This window comes from Camelina sativa, chromosome 2, assembly GCF_000633955.1.
Source record: "Camelina sativa cultivar DH55 chromosome 2, Cs, whole genome shotgun sequence".
NCBI lineage: Eukaryota > Viridiplantae > Streptophyta > Magnoliopsida > Brassicales > Brassicaceae > Camelina > Camelina sativa.
In genome coordinates this window covers 7,276,926-7,294,539 of record NC_025686.1, presented here as the reverse complement: position 1 = coordinate 7,294,539, position 17,614 = coordinate 7,276,926, and the positions used below count along the sequence as shown (strand labels likewise).

The 17,614-nt window shown below is 35.6% G+C and overlaps 2 protein-coding genes across 2 annotated transcripts; one reads left to right on the top strand and one right to left on the bottom strand.

Annotated features, from left to right (window-relative positions):
• Window positions 1,667–3,592, bottom strand: LOC104719419 (GDSL esterase/lipase At1g31550-like). Its single transcript, XM_010437352.1, has 5 exons — window positions 3,180–3,592; window positions 2,803–3,015; window positions 2,567–2,715; window positions 2,199–2,472; window positions 1,667–2,104 (listed from the first exon to the last, which is right to left on the bottom strand). Exons 1-5 carry the CDS (start codon window positions 3,451–3,453, stop codon window positions 1,824–1,826), a joined length of 1,191 nt encoding a protein of 396 aa, XP_010435654.1. The 5' UTR covers window positions 3,454–3,592; the 3' UTR covers window positions 1,667–1,823.
• Window positions 14,231–16,387, top strand: LOC104719411 (cytochrome P450 709B3-like). Its single transcript, XM_010437339.1, has 5 exons — window positions 14,231–14,598; window positions 14,695–14,918; window positions 15,002–15,246; window positions 15,324–15,690; window positions 15,809–16,387. Exons 1-5 carry the CDS (start codon window positions 14,241–14,243, stop codon window positions 16,247–16,249), a joined length of 1,635 nt encoding a protein of 544 aa, XP_010435641.1. The 5' UTR covers window positions 14,231–14,240; the 3' UTR covers window positions 16,250–16,387.

Sequence of the window (17,614 nt, the reverse complement as noted above, 5' to 3'; positions counted from 1 at the left end):
TAGCTATATTTAATCTTCATAATTTTATAGTGTAATTGTTTGGTCTCTGAGGATTCGATCCTAAAGTATTACAACGATACCACTAGATCGTGGTTGAGTACACATTAGATTATTAATTGACCTTTGATTATGAAGTCTGGAGAAGTCTAGTGAAGTCTATTGTCATTCTGCCTGCGATTCAGACACTGCTTTCCTTTTTCTGAATTTATTTATTTTTACTTTTATTTTATTTCGTTTATTTTAGTAAAATATTTATACTCTAAAAACTTAATTAGCATGACACGTTCTATTTTTCTGAGTTTTTTTCAGCACCTTGATACCTTTTTGAGCCATTTCTGGAGATTAGAGATTCATTCATCCTTCTTGAAAATTTGGAGAAGAATTTTAAACTCTTTACATTTTATCTCATCAATTTTAGTTATGTCTTATTCATCTCTTTGTGTTATTGAATTCAATATGGTCTCTTAATTGGGTTTTTGGGTTCTAAGTAGGGGATCAAATGATTTAATGGTTTAACTGTTGCTTGGGAATTCTATTTTCTTTGTGGTTCTTTGATTCAGATGCTCTTAGTGCTAGAATAGGACTGATCACCTTGTTCTAGATTCTAGGTTTTTCTATGCATCAAAAGTATTCGATATAATGCCTGAACTAATATGAATCTAGCAATATTTCTCTAGCCTACGAAAGTTGACGTTAGGGGATATTGTGAACTTAGTGAACTTGTTTGATAATGCAAATTTGATTAGGAGATTACAAATGAAAGTTTAGTAATTGAGTAGTCAAGTTTAGTGATTAATACTTTGAAAGAGGGTTAGTCAAATCTTGTGTTCATGTTCTAGAATGTGTTAACTATTGAATTCCTTATTTCATTTCCCCATTGATCATTGATCTCTGAAATACCCTATAGGCTCAATGTTTTAATCTCATAAGCTAAACCGTTTTATTTCTTGCATTTTTATTTACAATCCTGAAAACAAAACAAAACAAAACAAACATTCGTCCGTTTTATCTATTTACAAGTCTCGCAAATATTTAGTATACCATTGGTTCTTGTGGATTCGACTCCGCATATACTGCCTGATGGTTAAGTGTATTGGGTAATTACTCGAGCAATCATATATCCTGCCTGACTCAAAACATCTGCAACCAGATTAGCCTTATCAGGATGGTAAGCTATCTCCAGATCATAATCTGCCACCAACTCCATCCAATGTCCCTGCCTTAAATTTAGCTCAGACTGAGTAAAAATATACTTCATGCTATTATGATATGTAAACACATGTACGTTCCTGCCATAAAGATAACATTTTCAAATCTTCAGGTTAAAAACTACATTAGCCATCTCCAAGTCATGAGTAGGATAATTTTCATGAAATGGATTAGTAATAGTCAGTAATTTATATATTATGATATATTTGTGTTTTAATGATTTTAATTTATTGGCTACTTTTAATGTGCAATATTACTATTTTTAGTTTATTTTTTTGTAATATGTAGTTAGATAATTGAAATGAAATTAATATTTATATTTGATATATATGACCATATATGTGACTTGATGATGATTGAACTTATATTTTCTATTTGTTAACATATAAATAGAAATTAATAGAGATATAACAATATTTTGCTCACCTTTAAAAATTAATTTTTGTAGTTACAAAAATATCAAAGAAATGTTCAGATGATTATCTCCAAGAACAAAATCAAAACATAACTACATACATAACACATAACATCAGATTTTGAACATAATTATGAGAAATCAATTCAAATTGAGTTACATTTATACGACAATTATTTTTCTTTGGTCATTTATACTATCAGCTGTTCATCAAACAAGATTGTGTGTCTAATGAATTCTTGTTCTTAATCTTAGAGCTGAGGCATGTCCAATTGAAAGGAGGACTCGCATATGGTCCTTTGAGTAATCCATCTGCCATTAATTTGTATGCAGCCTCAGTCATATGAATGCCATCCCAGGCCACATACTTTGAAGGGTCATTACAAGAGTCCACTCCAAAACTCCCACAACATGTACTAAAGTTGAAGTTGTACGGTTCTCCTACACCGCAACAAGCGGACAAGGGTTTGTCTATGAATCCTGACAATATCATTGTTTTGGGAACTCGTGATTATTACGAAATCGGTAAATTGGTTGTAAAGATTCAGTGGAGGTATATATCAAGAAGGCTAACCGTATTTGGTTGGTTCTTGGTTAAGGCGCAACAAAGCATTGTAATAGTCAGCATATATGATGTTGACATGAGGGTTGAGATTCCTGAGTCTCTTGAGTTCTGCTTGAAGCTGTTCGTCGTGATATTCTCCAAACTTGTTCAGCCATTTGAGACATCCAAAAGAATCGTATTCTTCCATGTTTGATGTTTGATATAATGTCAAATATGCTACTGAGCATCCTATAGGGAACTCTCCAGGCACCAGAAATGTTCTTCCCCCCATACTAATCAACTCCTGGATTCAAGACAGTCCCAAAGCAACAAATACATTATGGTTTCTGACAAACTAGTCAATCTGTTTTACTCGTTATTGTGAGTAGTAAATTTACCGTAATTGCAGAAGAAATAGTACTAATCACCAACGGAACGAGCTCTTTGACCTCGTCAACGGGTCTGCGTTGGAAGAATGGGCCGTTATAATCATTCCCTCCGATCTCTCCCATGAGAATCAAAGCATTTCCAATCATATTTTTACAGTCTAAAAACAAATATGATTGAGTTCAAAGTTCAAATTACTTTAAAAAAAAAACATTAAAATTATACCATTAAAGCTGATCTTTACTACCTGATGGCAAGCCACATAGATTTGGTAAACTCTCCTTGAAGATCTTAACTTGAACCCCTAAACTAATGTTGTGAGGACAATGGTATCCTCTCTCCTCGAGAAAAGAAACTTCCAATGCCGTTGCTGAGCCTACGGCAAAATTAACTCCTTTTTGAAAGTTTCCATTTTTAGATCCGAAGTAAGGAGTTACATAAGGAAGCCCCAAAAATTCAGCTGTAAAAACAAATTTGTAGCATCTATCACTTAAGGTTAGAAATTGCTAACTTGCAGTTCAAGAAAAAGAAAAAAAAACAGAGAAAGATTTTACATAAAGAATTCAGTGAAGAGTTAAAACACAAACTCAAAGTGTCATTTTACATATAAAGAAAGAGAAGTACCAATGAAGTCAATGATGAGACGGCCGTCAGAGGACCGACCGGTTGGGTGGTGGAAAAAAGTTTCTCCGTACGGTGGAAAACCGTTCAAAGAAAGATTGTTACGATCCGAGAGACCGAGCAAGTTTCCCGTGTCGGCAATCGAATCACCGAAACTGATGATTGACTGGAAATTCTGGCATTGCGATTCCGATTTTACCATAGTGATCATAATAAAAAGAGCAGAAAAAGAAAGGCTAACCAGCTTCTTCAACACATGAGAATCTAGCGACGCCATACGAGAGAGCTCCCAATTGACTTTTTGTCTTTCTAATTCTAACAGAAGTAAATTATATAGAAAATTTCATACAAAAAAAAAAAAAATTATATAGAAATAGAAGTAACTTGCAGGGACGGACAGATGAGTTATGAACTAATTGACGGGATGGACCAATGAGTTAATGAGCCTTTCTTGTTGCTTTATAAATAAAGATATTTTCACCAAACTCACCAAATTATGTGGCTATTATGTGGAGGGGCAAGGCAATTTACTTTCTATGGCCACGAAAGTTTGTATTTGTTTTGTATCGTTTCAAACGGGTACTTGAACTTTTAAGTTTTAACCAATCTCTCGAAAATATATATTTGGAGTTATAAATTACTTGAAGGGGAGTGTACACAAATATTAAAATCGTAACTAGTTTATCCCTCAGTATTGTCTCATGTATTTTGAATATATATGTATATATATAATGGTTGATGGTTTTTTAAAATATTATTTTTTCAACTTCTTCAATCGTGCAACCAACTTCTTCAATTATCATTCACTTAACAAAGTATTCAGACCATTGTTCTACAGATTAATTATCCCATTTTTATACATTTTTATTTTGTTGGTTTCAATTTGCCTGAAAACAATTGATGCCATTTAGAATTACAAAATAACAACTAACAAGTGACACTTATTTTGTGATTTAACATTTACCATTAAAAACTGATATCTCTAGTAAAGATTTTAACAAGAAGAAAATTGAATGCAAATCAAGATTTATCTGTAGCCCTTAAACAAAATAAAAACTGAAGTTATTCTACCATGTCATAGTTTTTTTTTTTATGTTTCAACTTCGCAAATTCCTTTTACAGTGGAAAAAGTAGACATGCTTGGTCGTAAACCTAGAGTGAAAATCTGCAATTGAAGCCAACGAATGTAGAGCAAGAACTGCTTGGAAATGGCTAATTGCAAGGCTGACCATTTCTTCTAGATAAATGATAATCTTTGATCCTTCTAATCCAACATCTCTCAAAAGGATACCACATGATTTAGCAAGTAATACTTGAACAACACTCTCTCAAATAACACCACAATATACAATACAATGCACAATATTAATATTATACCACGTGACAAGCTATAAGGAATGCCCTTCAAAATTTGTACATAGGATTAGTTGTAATGAGTTTAATCTATATAATAATAACAATATGAAAAAATGCGATCAACAGTTATGTTTTTTCAATCGTACCTTTTGGAACGTGCGACCAACAATTGTGTTTTTTCAATCGTACATTTTGAATATTTTCTGAAAAGTCGTGATGGATCAATAAAACAGTTATTTATGAAAAGGTACAACTGTTCACTATAAAGTTGTGTTGATTAGAACATTCGTATCTTTTGAAATATATGTATATATATATATATATATATATGTGTCTATTTGAACTGTTTTCATTTTTTGGCCATGAAACAAAATCAACTAAAATTTCAATCTCAACGGTTTTTACATTCTAAATTATTTTTTAATATTCATTCTTTTAAAAGTCAAGAAATTCCTCTATATATAATAGCAATCCGAATAAATACCACCAAAAGTTGTGTTTTTTTAATCTTACCTTTTGGATAATTTTCTAAAAAAAACTGTAGAAAAATTAAATTGTATGTTTTACAAAAAGTTGCGATTGTTCATTGTAACAGTTTATTTTGTAAAGTTGCAACTGTTCATTGTAGAGTTGTGTCTATTCGAATATTAATATCTTTTGAAATCTATATATATGTGTCTATTTGAACTTTTTTCATTTTTTTGGCATGCCACAAAATAATATAAAATTTCAGTCTCAACGGTTTTTACAGCTCTCTAAATTATTCTCTAGCATTCATTATTTTAAAAGTAAAGAAATTCCTCCAATTCTTGATTTAACAAAAAATTTTTGGAATGATGAATCTAATTTACAACTTTTAGTTAATTTTATACATAAAAATCGAATGAAAATACCTAGAGTTTTTTTCGAAGAGTTAGATAGATTATATAGTGAGCTTTTGGATTTGACTTTTGAATATGGTAATAAAGATGTCTTCTATTTAAAAGCAGTTTATATGAGTTTGTAGGTCTAATCAAGTGCAAATACAACAGTTGAAACTTTTCGTAAAAAAATTGTTTTTATTTGTTATTTTAATTCCAACGATTGTATTTGTTCATTGTAGAGTTGTGTCTTTTCACTAAATTTTATTTCTATTTTTTCTTCACAACTTTTCGTTCTAATAGGTGTGTGTATATTTAAATAGTCATGCCTTTTGAACTTTCTTTATATTTTGTCTCTTCATCATTAACTAACAAGTTCGTTGAAACAAATTTTCCATTTTATGTTAAATCTAAATGATTTAATATTAATATCTAATATTTTACGTTATTCTATAATCTAACTAAAATTTTAGAAATGATTATATCAATAGAGAAATTTAATACAACTTAATATAGAATTTACAGTTGCGTCTATTTATCGTAACTTTTCGATAAAAAAATATTTTAATATTTAAAAATAATAATAACAAATTGAATAAATACGAACAACATTTGCGACTTTTCGTAGTACTTTTTGTAAAAAATGGTTTTATTATTATTTTTTTAAACTCAAACAGTTGTATTTGTTCATTGTAGAGTTGTGTCTTTCACTATATTTTATTCATATTTTTCATCACAACTTATCGTTCTAATAATTGTGTCTATTTAAATAGTCATATCTTTTGAACTTTCTATATATTTGTCTCTTCATTAATAACTAACAAATCATCGTTCGTTGAAACAAATTTTTCGTTTTTTGTTGAATCTAGAATATTAATATATAATATTCAATGTTATTTTATAATCTAACTAAAATTTTATAAATGATTATAGTAATATAGAAATTTAATAAAACTTAATATAGAATTTACAGTTGTGTCTATTTATCGTAATATTTTGTTGAAAACTATTTTAATATTTAAAATTCATTTTATTTTGTTTTAAGAGTTGTATTTTAATTTGATTTTTTTCATTGATACAGTCTCACTCATTATTAAATATATTTTTAATTATAATTATTTAATAGAAAAATATATTTACTCATTACATCCATTTGTTCAATATTCTCAATTAGGATCACTTTGTCATAATAATTTTATTAATTTTACTGTTTACCATAATTCTTCATAAAAAAATCTTATATTTATAATACTTTCAACCATATGTTTTGTAAAATTGCGTCTATTCTACATAATATTTTTGGTTATAAGTTTTCATTTTGATGGTTGTGCTTTTAATAACAGTTTATGTTTAATTTTTATGTATTCAAACTACTCTATTACATTCAAATAATTTTATAATATATAATTTTAATTTTTCAATTTTTTTTTTCTAAAGTACTTCCTCTGTGACACCGCGCGGGGGGGGGGGGGGNGGGGTCTGAGTCCTAGTTAAACTAAAATTTTCAGTAAATTAAAGTTTAGTGGGTTTTCCTAATTTTAATTTTAATAGGCTTCCATCTTTATTTTGTAATGGGGTTAATTTAGAATCATGAATTAAAATTGAACTAATTTTTAAAATTCTATGGGTGTCAATTGAGCCCATGGTAATACACTCCCTCCGCCCCTTGAGTGTCGTGTTGATTTAAAGCCTAGCTAAGAGAAGTTGTTAGGAGTTAATAGTGTTTAAAGTATTTTTTTTTTTAATTATCAACAGCAAAAAGGGCTAGTGAAAGGGCTGACGTGCCGAGAGACAAAAAGGCGATTTTAGAGTTTTGACTTCCTCTGCAAGTTTAATGCCGCCGGCGGCTCCTCCGTCGTTAGGAGGGGAGGTCCAGGCGTCGGAAGAGCGGATCCCCTCTCAGGTAGATGTGGTTACACAAACGGTTGATGGTTTGGCGACGACACAGGCTCCGATGGGGCAATCTACGGAGGTACACCAGGCTGAGGGAGTGGCTCCGAAAACTAAGTGCTCTTATGCAAACGTAACCCGCAAACATGTTTTTACAAAACAACCTTTCGATGTGGTAGTAGTGGATGGCCAACAGCGTGTGACTGTTCCGAAGGAGGTTCTGCAAGGGGCTCAGCCTTTATGGGAGGATTTTCTGCTAGGGAAGTTCCTGAGTACGAAGGCCCCTCATATTGGCAAGATCCATATGATAGTTAACAAAATCTGGCGTTTAGGAGACACGTCAACTTTGATTGATGTTTTTGAAGTTAATGATACAACTGTGAAGTTTCGGATTCGTAGTGAGTCTATGCGGCGTAGGGTTTTGAACCGTGGTATGTGGAATATCATGGATATTCCAATGGTGATTTTGAGATGGTCTCCCAATGAGGAGGAGACTCAGCCTGCTTTAAAGACAATCCCTCTGTGGGTTAAGCTAACTGATGTTCCGCCTTCCCTGTTTACGCATAAAGGTCTGCAGTTTCTAGCTAGTGCCGTCTGAAAGCCGCTACGTTTACATCCGAATACGGATGCTTGCACAAGCTTTGACGTTGCTCAGATTCAGGTTGAAGCTGATTTAACCAAACCGTTGCCAAGTGATTTCGTTTTTGTGGGGGAGGAAGAGGGTGAGCTTGAGGTTATCATTAAGTACACCTATCCTTGGTTGCCACCTAAATGTGATTTTTGCGGTAAATGGGGCCATTACAAGGCGACTTGTATAGCTCAACAAAACGTTGTTCAAACGAATACAGTGTCTTCTCCTGTTCTTGTCACAGAACCGGCGAGGGCCTCATCACCCCAAGTTGAGTTACAGAGTGAGGGGAATCAGTTCTCCCTGACGCAAATAAAATCCATTCGCCCGCTAAGGAACATTGTCTTGTAGAAGGAGAGGAGTGGACAACTCCAAAGTCTGTTAGTAGTCCAGGGAAACAGAAATCAACTGCTCTGAAATCTATCAGTCAATCTGTCCTCTCTAACGCCTTCTCTTCTCTTAGAGGTAAGGGGGATGAAGGGGATGCTGTGGAGGAGGAAGAGGCTGAGGAGAGGGAGGAGGACTCCCCTAGTGATGCCTCTGATGCAGATAGTTCGGGTACAAGCTCTAAGGCTGAAGTGGTGGAGGAGACTCAGCAACCAGAGATATAGTTGGAGACATCCCTTATACCACAACTTCGTCCTATTCTGCCTCGTGGTTCTAAGACCGCACATAAAGTTATTTCTAATCCTTCGACTCTACCCCCTAACTTAAACCTTAGGGATCAGAGTAAGAGGACTTCTTCCAAATGTCATTAATGTCAGGCTTCTTTTGGAATGTTCGAGGATTGAATCAAACCTCAAAACATTCAGTCATAAAGAAGTGGGTTGGAGATCCTAAATTGCGGTTTGGGTGTCTGTTAGAAACGAGAGTTAAGGAACGTAAGGCACAGTGGTTGGGTGCCAAGTTGTTTAGGGACTGGTCGATTTTATCGAACTATGAGCACCATGCTCGAGGACGTATCTGGGTGGTTTGGCGGAATGACGTGAGACTCACTCCGGTATATAAAACAGGGCAACTTATCACATGTTTGGTTAAGTTGGAGGAAGAAGAGGCTGAATTCTTTTGCTCTTTCATTTACGCTTCAAATTTGGTGGATGAAAGGAAATCTCAGTGGGAGGATCTCCATAATCATACGGATTCCCCTCTCATGAGGGATAAACCGTGGATCATATTTGGGGACTTCAACGAAACTTTGTCTATTAATGAGCATTCTCGGGGGGCAAATGGTCCGGGAATCACTGAGGGAATGGTGGATTTTCAAACGGTGGTGAACTATTGTTCCTTCGCCGACTTGGAGTCTCAAGGACCCTTATTTACCTGGTCAAATAAGAGGGACAATGATCTAATCTCGAAAAAGTTGGACCGGGTGTTGGTTAATGAAGCTTGGCTCGCTACTTACCCGCAGTCTTTTAATGTGTTTGAAGCAGGTGGGTGCTCAGACCATGCTCGCTGTCGGATTAACCTTGTGAGCCAAAGGGAGTACAGGCAGCGTCGCAAACCTTTTAAATTTGTGAATGCTCTCGTTGACATGTCAGAGTTTAAACCGTTGGTGACAGAGTTTTGGAATAACTCCGAGGCTATTCACCTGTCTTCTTCGTCTCTATTTTGGTTTACAAAGAAATTAAAGGCACTTAAGCCACAACTCAAGGCTTTGGCGAGAAGTAAAATCGATCACTTGGTTGCAAGGACGAAAGAAGCTTATGTTAACCTTTGTGAAAAACAAGAGGCTAATTTTTCCCACCCTTCTGCAGTTGCTACGGAGGCAGAAAAAAACAGGCTTACGACCGGTGGAGTTTTGTTGCTAGTCTCGAGGAGAAGTTTTTGAAACAGAAATCTAAACTTCACTGGTTAAAGGTTGGAGACCACAACAACAAAACTTTTCATCGTGCAGTCCAGACTCGAGCTGCACAAAACGTAATCCGCGAGATTTGTAGACCTGATGGTAGTGTTTTTTCTCACGAGGAGGGTATCAAAATGGAAGCAGTGCGTCATTTTAAGGACTTTCTTCAATTCATTCCACCGGATTTTGAAGGAGCAACAATAGCAGAGTTGCAGGATTTATTGCCGTTTCGCTGTTCTACAGAGGACCAGAGTTGTCTTACTCGACCAGTCTCGGCTGAGGAGATCAAATCTGTCTTGTTTGCAATGCCTTCGGATAAATCTCCAGGGCCTGATGGCTTCACCTCTGAATTCTTTAGATCGGCTTGGGACATTATTGGTGGTGAGTTGGTCCTTGCGGTCCAATCTTTCTTTGCTAAGGGATTTCTTCCCAAAGGTGTCAATGCAACTATTCTTGCGCTGATCCCCAAAAAGGTGGACACCAGGGAAATGAAGGACTATTGTCCAATTTCCTGCTGTAATGTCCTATACAAGGTCATCTCCAAGATATTAGCAAACAGATTGAAGCTTCTCCTTCCTAAATTTATTGCTGGGAATCAGTCAGCTTTCATCAAGGACCGTCTCTTGATTGAGAACATTCTTCTGGCTACGGAGCTAGTTAAAGATTACCACAAGGATTCGATATCCAGCCGTTGTGCCATTAAGATCGACATTTCAAAGGCTTTGACTCGGTTCAATGGCCTTTTCTGCATAATGTTCTCCTCACACTAGGCTTGCCGCAGGTCTTTGTGCATTGGATAATGCTATGTGTAACTACTGCTTCTTTTTCAGTTCAGGTAAATGGGGAACTCGCAGGATTTTTCAATAATTCGCGAGGCTTGCGGCAGGGATGCTCTTTGTCTCCCTATTTGTTTGTTACTGTTATGGATGTTCTCTCCAAGATGTTGGACAAAGCAGTTGGCCATAGTTTTGGTTATCATCCAAAGTGTAAGAACCTGGGAGTCACTCATTTGAGTTTTGTGGATGACCTTATGGTTCTCTCTGATGGTAAGGTGCGATCCGTTGAGGGCATATTGGGAGTCTTTGACAGTTTTGCAAAAAGATCAGGGTTGCGAATAAGTATGGAGAAGTCTACGGTCTACCTAGGGGGTTTAACTGCATCAGAATGTCAGGAGATAGGAGAAAGTTTTAACTTTGAGGTTGATCAGTTGCCGGTACGGTATCTAGGCTTGCCGTTAGTTACTAAGCGGCTCTCTCTTTCGGATTGTTCACCTCTGATCGAGCAGCTAAAGAAGAAAATCGGGTCCTGGACCGCTAGATTTCTTTCTTTTGCAGGACGTTTAAACCTCATTCAGTCGTTACTATGGAGTGTCTGCACTTTTTGGTGCTCTGCATTTAGACTCCCACGACAATGTACTCGAGAGATCGACAAGCTCTGCTCTGCCTTTCTCTGGTCGGGTCGGGATTTAAATCCTCATAAGGCTAAGGTTGCTTGGGAGGACATTTGTAAGCCTAAGAAAGAAGGAGGATTGGGGTTAAGGTCGCTAAAAGAACTGAATGATGTTTGTTGTCTCAAGTTGATCTGGCGCCTTGTCTCATCGGAGGACTCTCTTTGGGTTAAATGGGTGAAGAATAATGTACTCAAACAGGAAAGTTTCTGGAGTTTTAAATCCTCTACCGTTGGTTCCTGGATGTGGAGGAAACTCCTCAAATATCGCCCCTTAGCGGCTCCTTTTTGCAAAACAGAGGTCCGGAATGGCTTACAGACGTCTTTTTGGTACGATCATTGGTCTTCTATGGGTCGTCTGGTGGATGTTGTAGGGGAACGAGGATTCATAGACATGGGGATTGGTAAACATATGTCGGTTGCAGATGCTTGGGATAGACATTGCAGGCGGAGACACCGTATGTATCAATATACCCAAATGGAAGCAGAACTGTTGGGGAAATATGAGCAGAGATCTTCCATGGCAGACGAGGTACTCTGGAAAAGTAAAAACGACAAGTTTTACCCACGTTTTTCTACAAAAGAGACCTGGAACCAAATCCGCTCTACGGCTGCAGAGGTTCCATGGTCTAATTGTGTGTGGTTCACCCATTCATTACCAAAGTTTGCATTCTGTACCTGGCTAGCAGTCCGTAATAAACTTTCAACGGGTGATCGGATGGCACAGTGGTCCCGAGGGGATGGAGGGGATACGGGGATTGTGTTTTATGCCACAACGGGGTTGAAACAAGGGACCATTTGTTTTTCTCATGTACCTTCAGCTCAGATATATGGGAGAATGTCGCTAAGGGGATCTACAGAACAAGATTCTCCACTGACTGGTCTTCTATTCTGGATTCGACTTGTGGCGACTGGAGTGACCGGACAATGCAATTTCTGGCTGCTTTTGTCCTGCAATCAACGATCTACATCCTCTGGCAATAACGAAACGGGAGGAAGCACGGTGAGTCTCCGAAACCTGTACTCCGACTTATACAGCTCATCGATAAACATGTGAGGGACCTTCTTCTAGCAATTGGACACAAGGGAGACAGACGCTACGACTCGGGTCTTTCTCTTTGGCTTGGCACAAGATATTGATGTTTCTTTCTAGATACAAGTTTAAACTTTCAACAGAATGATGAACTTGTTGTAAAACAGTATTTTTACTTTTGAATATAATTTAACATTATTTCAAAAAAAAAAAAATAGTGTTTAAAGTAAGGTCTAAGTGGTAGTAGTTAAGCTAGTGGTCTAAATGCGTGTATATGTGTTGTTGTGTAATGTTATTTTTGTAATCCAATAATAAAAGGGATTATTATGGATTTTGCCACTTTTCAATCCAATTATTTTATATCTGCTATTTTCTTTAAATATTTTAGATTTGCCATTTGTGAACTTTTTTTTGCTAAAATATATACTTCATAACAAATACTAAACCCTACAAAAAAATAGAACCAAAAAACCCAAGCAAAATGTGTAAAATTGTGTTTTAAAATCTTAAAAAATGGCAAATCCATAAAATTTAAGCAAAAATGGCAAATCCATAAAATTTAAGCGAAAATGGCAAAATCCACAAATACCACTAAAAAAGTGGTTTTCTCATAATTAAAACATAATAAAATGTTGAAGATTAATGTTTTTCTCTTCTTTTACTAAACGTTAGTGCCATAGTTTAGAACAAGAAACTAAACAAAACTCAAGAGAGTAAAGAGAAAACAAGATAATCTATGTTTCAACAAAGAAGAGAAACAACGAAATGGTGAACCTCTAAGAGAAACAGAGGAAAAACATGAGAATAATGTCACATTATTACGAAGAAAACGTTAAAAACTTATTTTAGTGTTATTTGTGAGAATTTTTCAAATATTAACAATAACTGAATTTTGTTGGCAAAGGTAAAGGTTTTAAAAGCTTACTTATATATTAGTCACAGACTCATAGATAAAAAGAGAACAAATCATTGTTTAATACTCTCTCTGTTTCACAAAGAGTGTCATTTTGACATTTTTTCTTTGTTACAAAAGAAAGTATATGTTTCAATGCAATTTTTAAGATTAAATTCTTTTTTTTATCTCTATAATTTGAGCTTTACTTGATTAATCGAAAGTTCGTGAACAAAAACTAAAATCGAGAAAAATTTTAGTGTATGTGTAAAGGGTAAAATAGAAATATTTTGTTCCTACTAAATTATTGACCCATGTACATTTCTATAAATAAACATAGGGAATTTAGTTTAATGTACCACATTTCCCACAAAACTTTCTAAATGTACCATAATTGAGATTCCTTTTCTGATCTACCATAAATGTGAGATAGAATGACGTTTTTGCCCTCCTGCTAATATGACAAGTCTCGTAGACAATTTGAGGAGTACAAATTTGTCCACTAGCTTAAATTACTTGTCTACAACATAAATAAATAAATGATTAGTTGTCTCTCTTTTGTGCGAGTTTAAAACTGGTCCACCGAGTTAATAAAAATGTTGTTTACTAGAATTTTTGTGAATCATCTAGTGCATGACAAATTTAATAGAGGACAAGTGGACACTGTGGACAAGTTGTGAAACTAGTACTATACAAGCCATGAAACTTAGTAACTAAAAGTCTAATTAAGTATAACTTGTCCACAAACAACAAAACCAACTTGTCTACAAAAAAAAAAAAAAAAAAAANAAAAGAGATTTGGTCCACAGGAACTGGTTCACCAGATCTGATCCATCTACAACCAAATTGTATGGTCCACAGTGTAAACTAGGCTGGATTGTGGACAACGTCTTTCATAGACGTATCCCTGGCTCTGGTCCATCAAACCATGTCTACAACGACACCACAATCACACCAAAGAGTACAATGGTCATTTTGTCATGAACAGATGTGGTACATTGAAAAAAGAGTTTTGAATGTGGTAGGTTGGAAAAGTTTGAGTTTTGAATGTGGTATAATTGTTAAATATCTCATAAACATATATGTGCTTATCCATATCGGAAAAACACAAGTCATATGTTTGGTCCTCTATCCCCTTGGCCCTTGCTCCCCAAAAAAAAAAAAGGGGAGATAATACTTGTGTTTCTTTTAATGGAACGCATAAGCACGACCAATATCTTAGTACTCGTTCTTCTGCTCCTTGTTGTTCCCAAGGTATGGGAAGCTTGTTTGATCCTCCTTTGGCGGCCATTGATGCTGTCAAGAAGATTCAAGAAACAAGGAATCTCAGGACCAAAGTACAAAATCTTGTACGGAAACCTCAGTGAGATGAAGAAGATGAAGAAAGAAACTAACCTTTGGGTTCTTGATCCCAAGTCCAACGATATCTTCCCTCGTGTGCTTCCTCACTATCACCAATGGATGTCCCAATACGGTGCCGTTTCTGTCCAATCTCCAATTTTTTTTTTAACTTCCTTTCATAGATGAAGGACTGCTTAATAAACACATGTTGTGTCTATGCTTTATTTAGGAGAAACATTTCTATACTGGAATGGGACAAAACCTACGCTATACATCTCAGATCTAGAACTAGCGAAACAGATCTTGTCGAGCAAGTTCGGTTTCTCTGTTATACCAGTAAAAAGACCTGAGGTCTTCCTACTTTTCGGTAAAGGACTAACCTTTATAGACGGTGATGATTGGGCTCGCCATAGACGAATCTTAAACCCTGCTTTCTCCATAGACCAGCTCAAGGTCTTTTCTTCTTTTTTATTCAACTTCTCAGCACTAATTAATCTGAAACAGAATCTAATTAATCTGCTTGCTAAAACTGTCAGGCTATGACGAAACCGATGGTGAATTGCACCTTGAGGATGTTCGACGAGTGGAGCAAACAGAGTATTGGTGAAGTGGTGATGAAGTTGGAGATGGACAAAGAGTTTTATAGATTGGCCTCCGACATTATAGCCACCACTGCGTTTGGAAGCAGTTACGCGGAAGGCATCGAGTTCTCTAGAGCACAGAAAGAGCTAGAGGATTATTATGTTACTTCTCTCACTAAAATCTTCATCCCTGGAACTCAGTAAGTATAATAATACTCACTACTCTGAAACTTTCAGACAAAGATATTCTTAAAATTGTTGTTTCTTGTGTTTCAAGATACCTTCCTACGCCTACCAACCTTGGACTATGGAAGCTCGATAAGAAAGTAAAGGACTCGATCGAAAGAATCATAGACGCAAGGCTAAAGTCAGAATGTAAGAACTATGGAGACGATCTTCTAGGGCTCATGTTGAAAGCTGCAAAATCTCAAGAGTCTGATAGAAAAATGAGAAATGATGAGATCATAGAGGAATGCAAGAATTTCTACTATTCAGGGCAAGGAACTACTTCGCTTCTGTTGACATGGACTACGATGTTACTGAGCTTACACCAAGATTGGCAAGAGAAACTTAGAGAAGAGGTTTTTAATGAATGTGGTAGAGATAAGATCCCAGATTCAGACACCTTATCCAAACTCAAACTGGTAATGTTGATTTTCCAGAGTTCCTTGCGGTTGAAGCCAATTGGGGAAACCTATTTAAGTTTCTTGTGGTTGAAGCTAATGGATCTATTGTGATTGGTGAAACCTATTTATCGTGCAGTTGAACATGGTGTTGATGGAGTCGCTTCGTCTGTACGGACCCGTGATTAAAATGACACGAGACGCAACACAAGATATGAAGGTAGGACACTTGGAGATCCCAAAGGGCACGAGCATTGTTGTTCCGTTTTTGAAGATGCACAGCGACAAGGCAATATGGGGAGAAGACGCCGAACAATTCAACCCCTTGCGATTCGAAAACGGCGTTTCTCAAGCCGCCATTAACCCAAACGCTCTCCTCGCGTTCTCATTTGGGCCAAGAGCTTGCATTGCAAGAAACTTTGCCATGCTCGAAGCTAAGACTGTGGTCACTATGCTCCTTCAGCGGTTCCATCTTAGCCTTTCCCCAGAGTATAGGCACACGCCAGTTGATAACTTCAATCTCTTTCCGCAATACGGCTTACCGGTGATGCTTCAGCCTCTCGATAGTAGTTCTCAATAGGTGAGGAAGAGAACAAAACAAGATCTTAATGGATTTGGTCAAGTTATGTTCTGTAATTGGTCATGATCTAAATAAATGTTATGATGACATACTTAAATAAAGTGGAATAAAATCAGAATATGTGGTGGCTGTTTAATTTTCTTGATTTTATGATTTACATCGTCGATTCTATCTTTTGCAATTAAACGATATATATAGTTTCATGTTTGATTTGGTGATCAACCTGGTTTCGAGTTTTGATTGGATCAGCTCAATTTGATTAACTTGATTTTGATTTATTCCGTTTAGAGATTGTATCAACAAATATCTAAAAACGATTTTTTTTTCTTTTTCAGAATATGCACCCAAATTTTATCAGAACATTTGTCTCCAAAATAGTTTATTTTGAAGAAAGGAAAATCATTTATTGGATAAATTGTGCATGGAAACTTTTTTTAAGATCTGTTTCCCGTTTCAGATACATGGAAACTTGTGGAAACACGGAACTTTTTTTTCATTTTTTTATTTTTTAATAATCAATATAACATTTGGAGTGTATCTCCTTTTTAATAAAAGGGAAGTACATAACATTGTTTTGGTAGACTTTATAATTTTAATAAATGGTTATAAATGGTTATAAATAGGTTATACATAAATTATAAATTAATCCATATATTAATTGGTTACAAGTTGATAGTTCATATATTAATGGTAACAAATAAAACCTTAATTGTAACCGAAAATCTTAAACGGGATATTCCAAATCTGACCTAACATCTTTCCAAGTTTTAAATATAAATCAATGTCTTTAAAATTGGACCGGAAGGTGAACCGGAAGTCTTTCGGGCCACTGGGTCAACAAGTCGGACCGATTGAATTACGGGTCAATTAGTTTATTAGTTTGATTACATTTTATGAATATAACATCTACTTTTATATAAATATATGAATAAAACATACATAATTAAGTATTAAACAAGTAAAATTAAACTTTTAAATGATTAGATAAAATAACTAACTGATTCTTTTATAAATAACAACATTTATTTATAATTTGGTTTAAGTTTAAAGTGTGACCAAAATAAAATATTTTAATTTGAGACCGACAACCCGATCCGACCCACCGGTTCAACCACCGGTTCACGAGGGTTCACAAGATTTTAGCGGGGTTTTATGGTTTTTTGGAGGTTTTATTTGTTAGATTTTTAGTGGTTACCCGGACCGGAATATCTATCGGGTTGTGGTTGGATCGAACTGACCGGCCGGTCCGGTCTTAGTTAAAAAACATTGATATAAATCATTCAGATCTCCATTCACCAAAATACATCTCTCATATTCATACAAAAAAATAATTATAACAATTGTTTCTGAGTTTACAATGCTAAG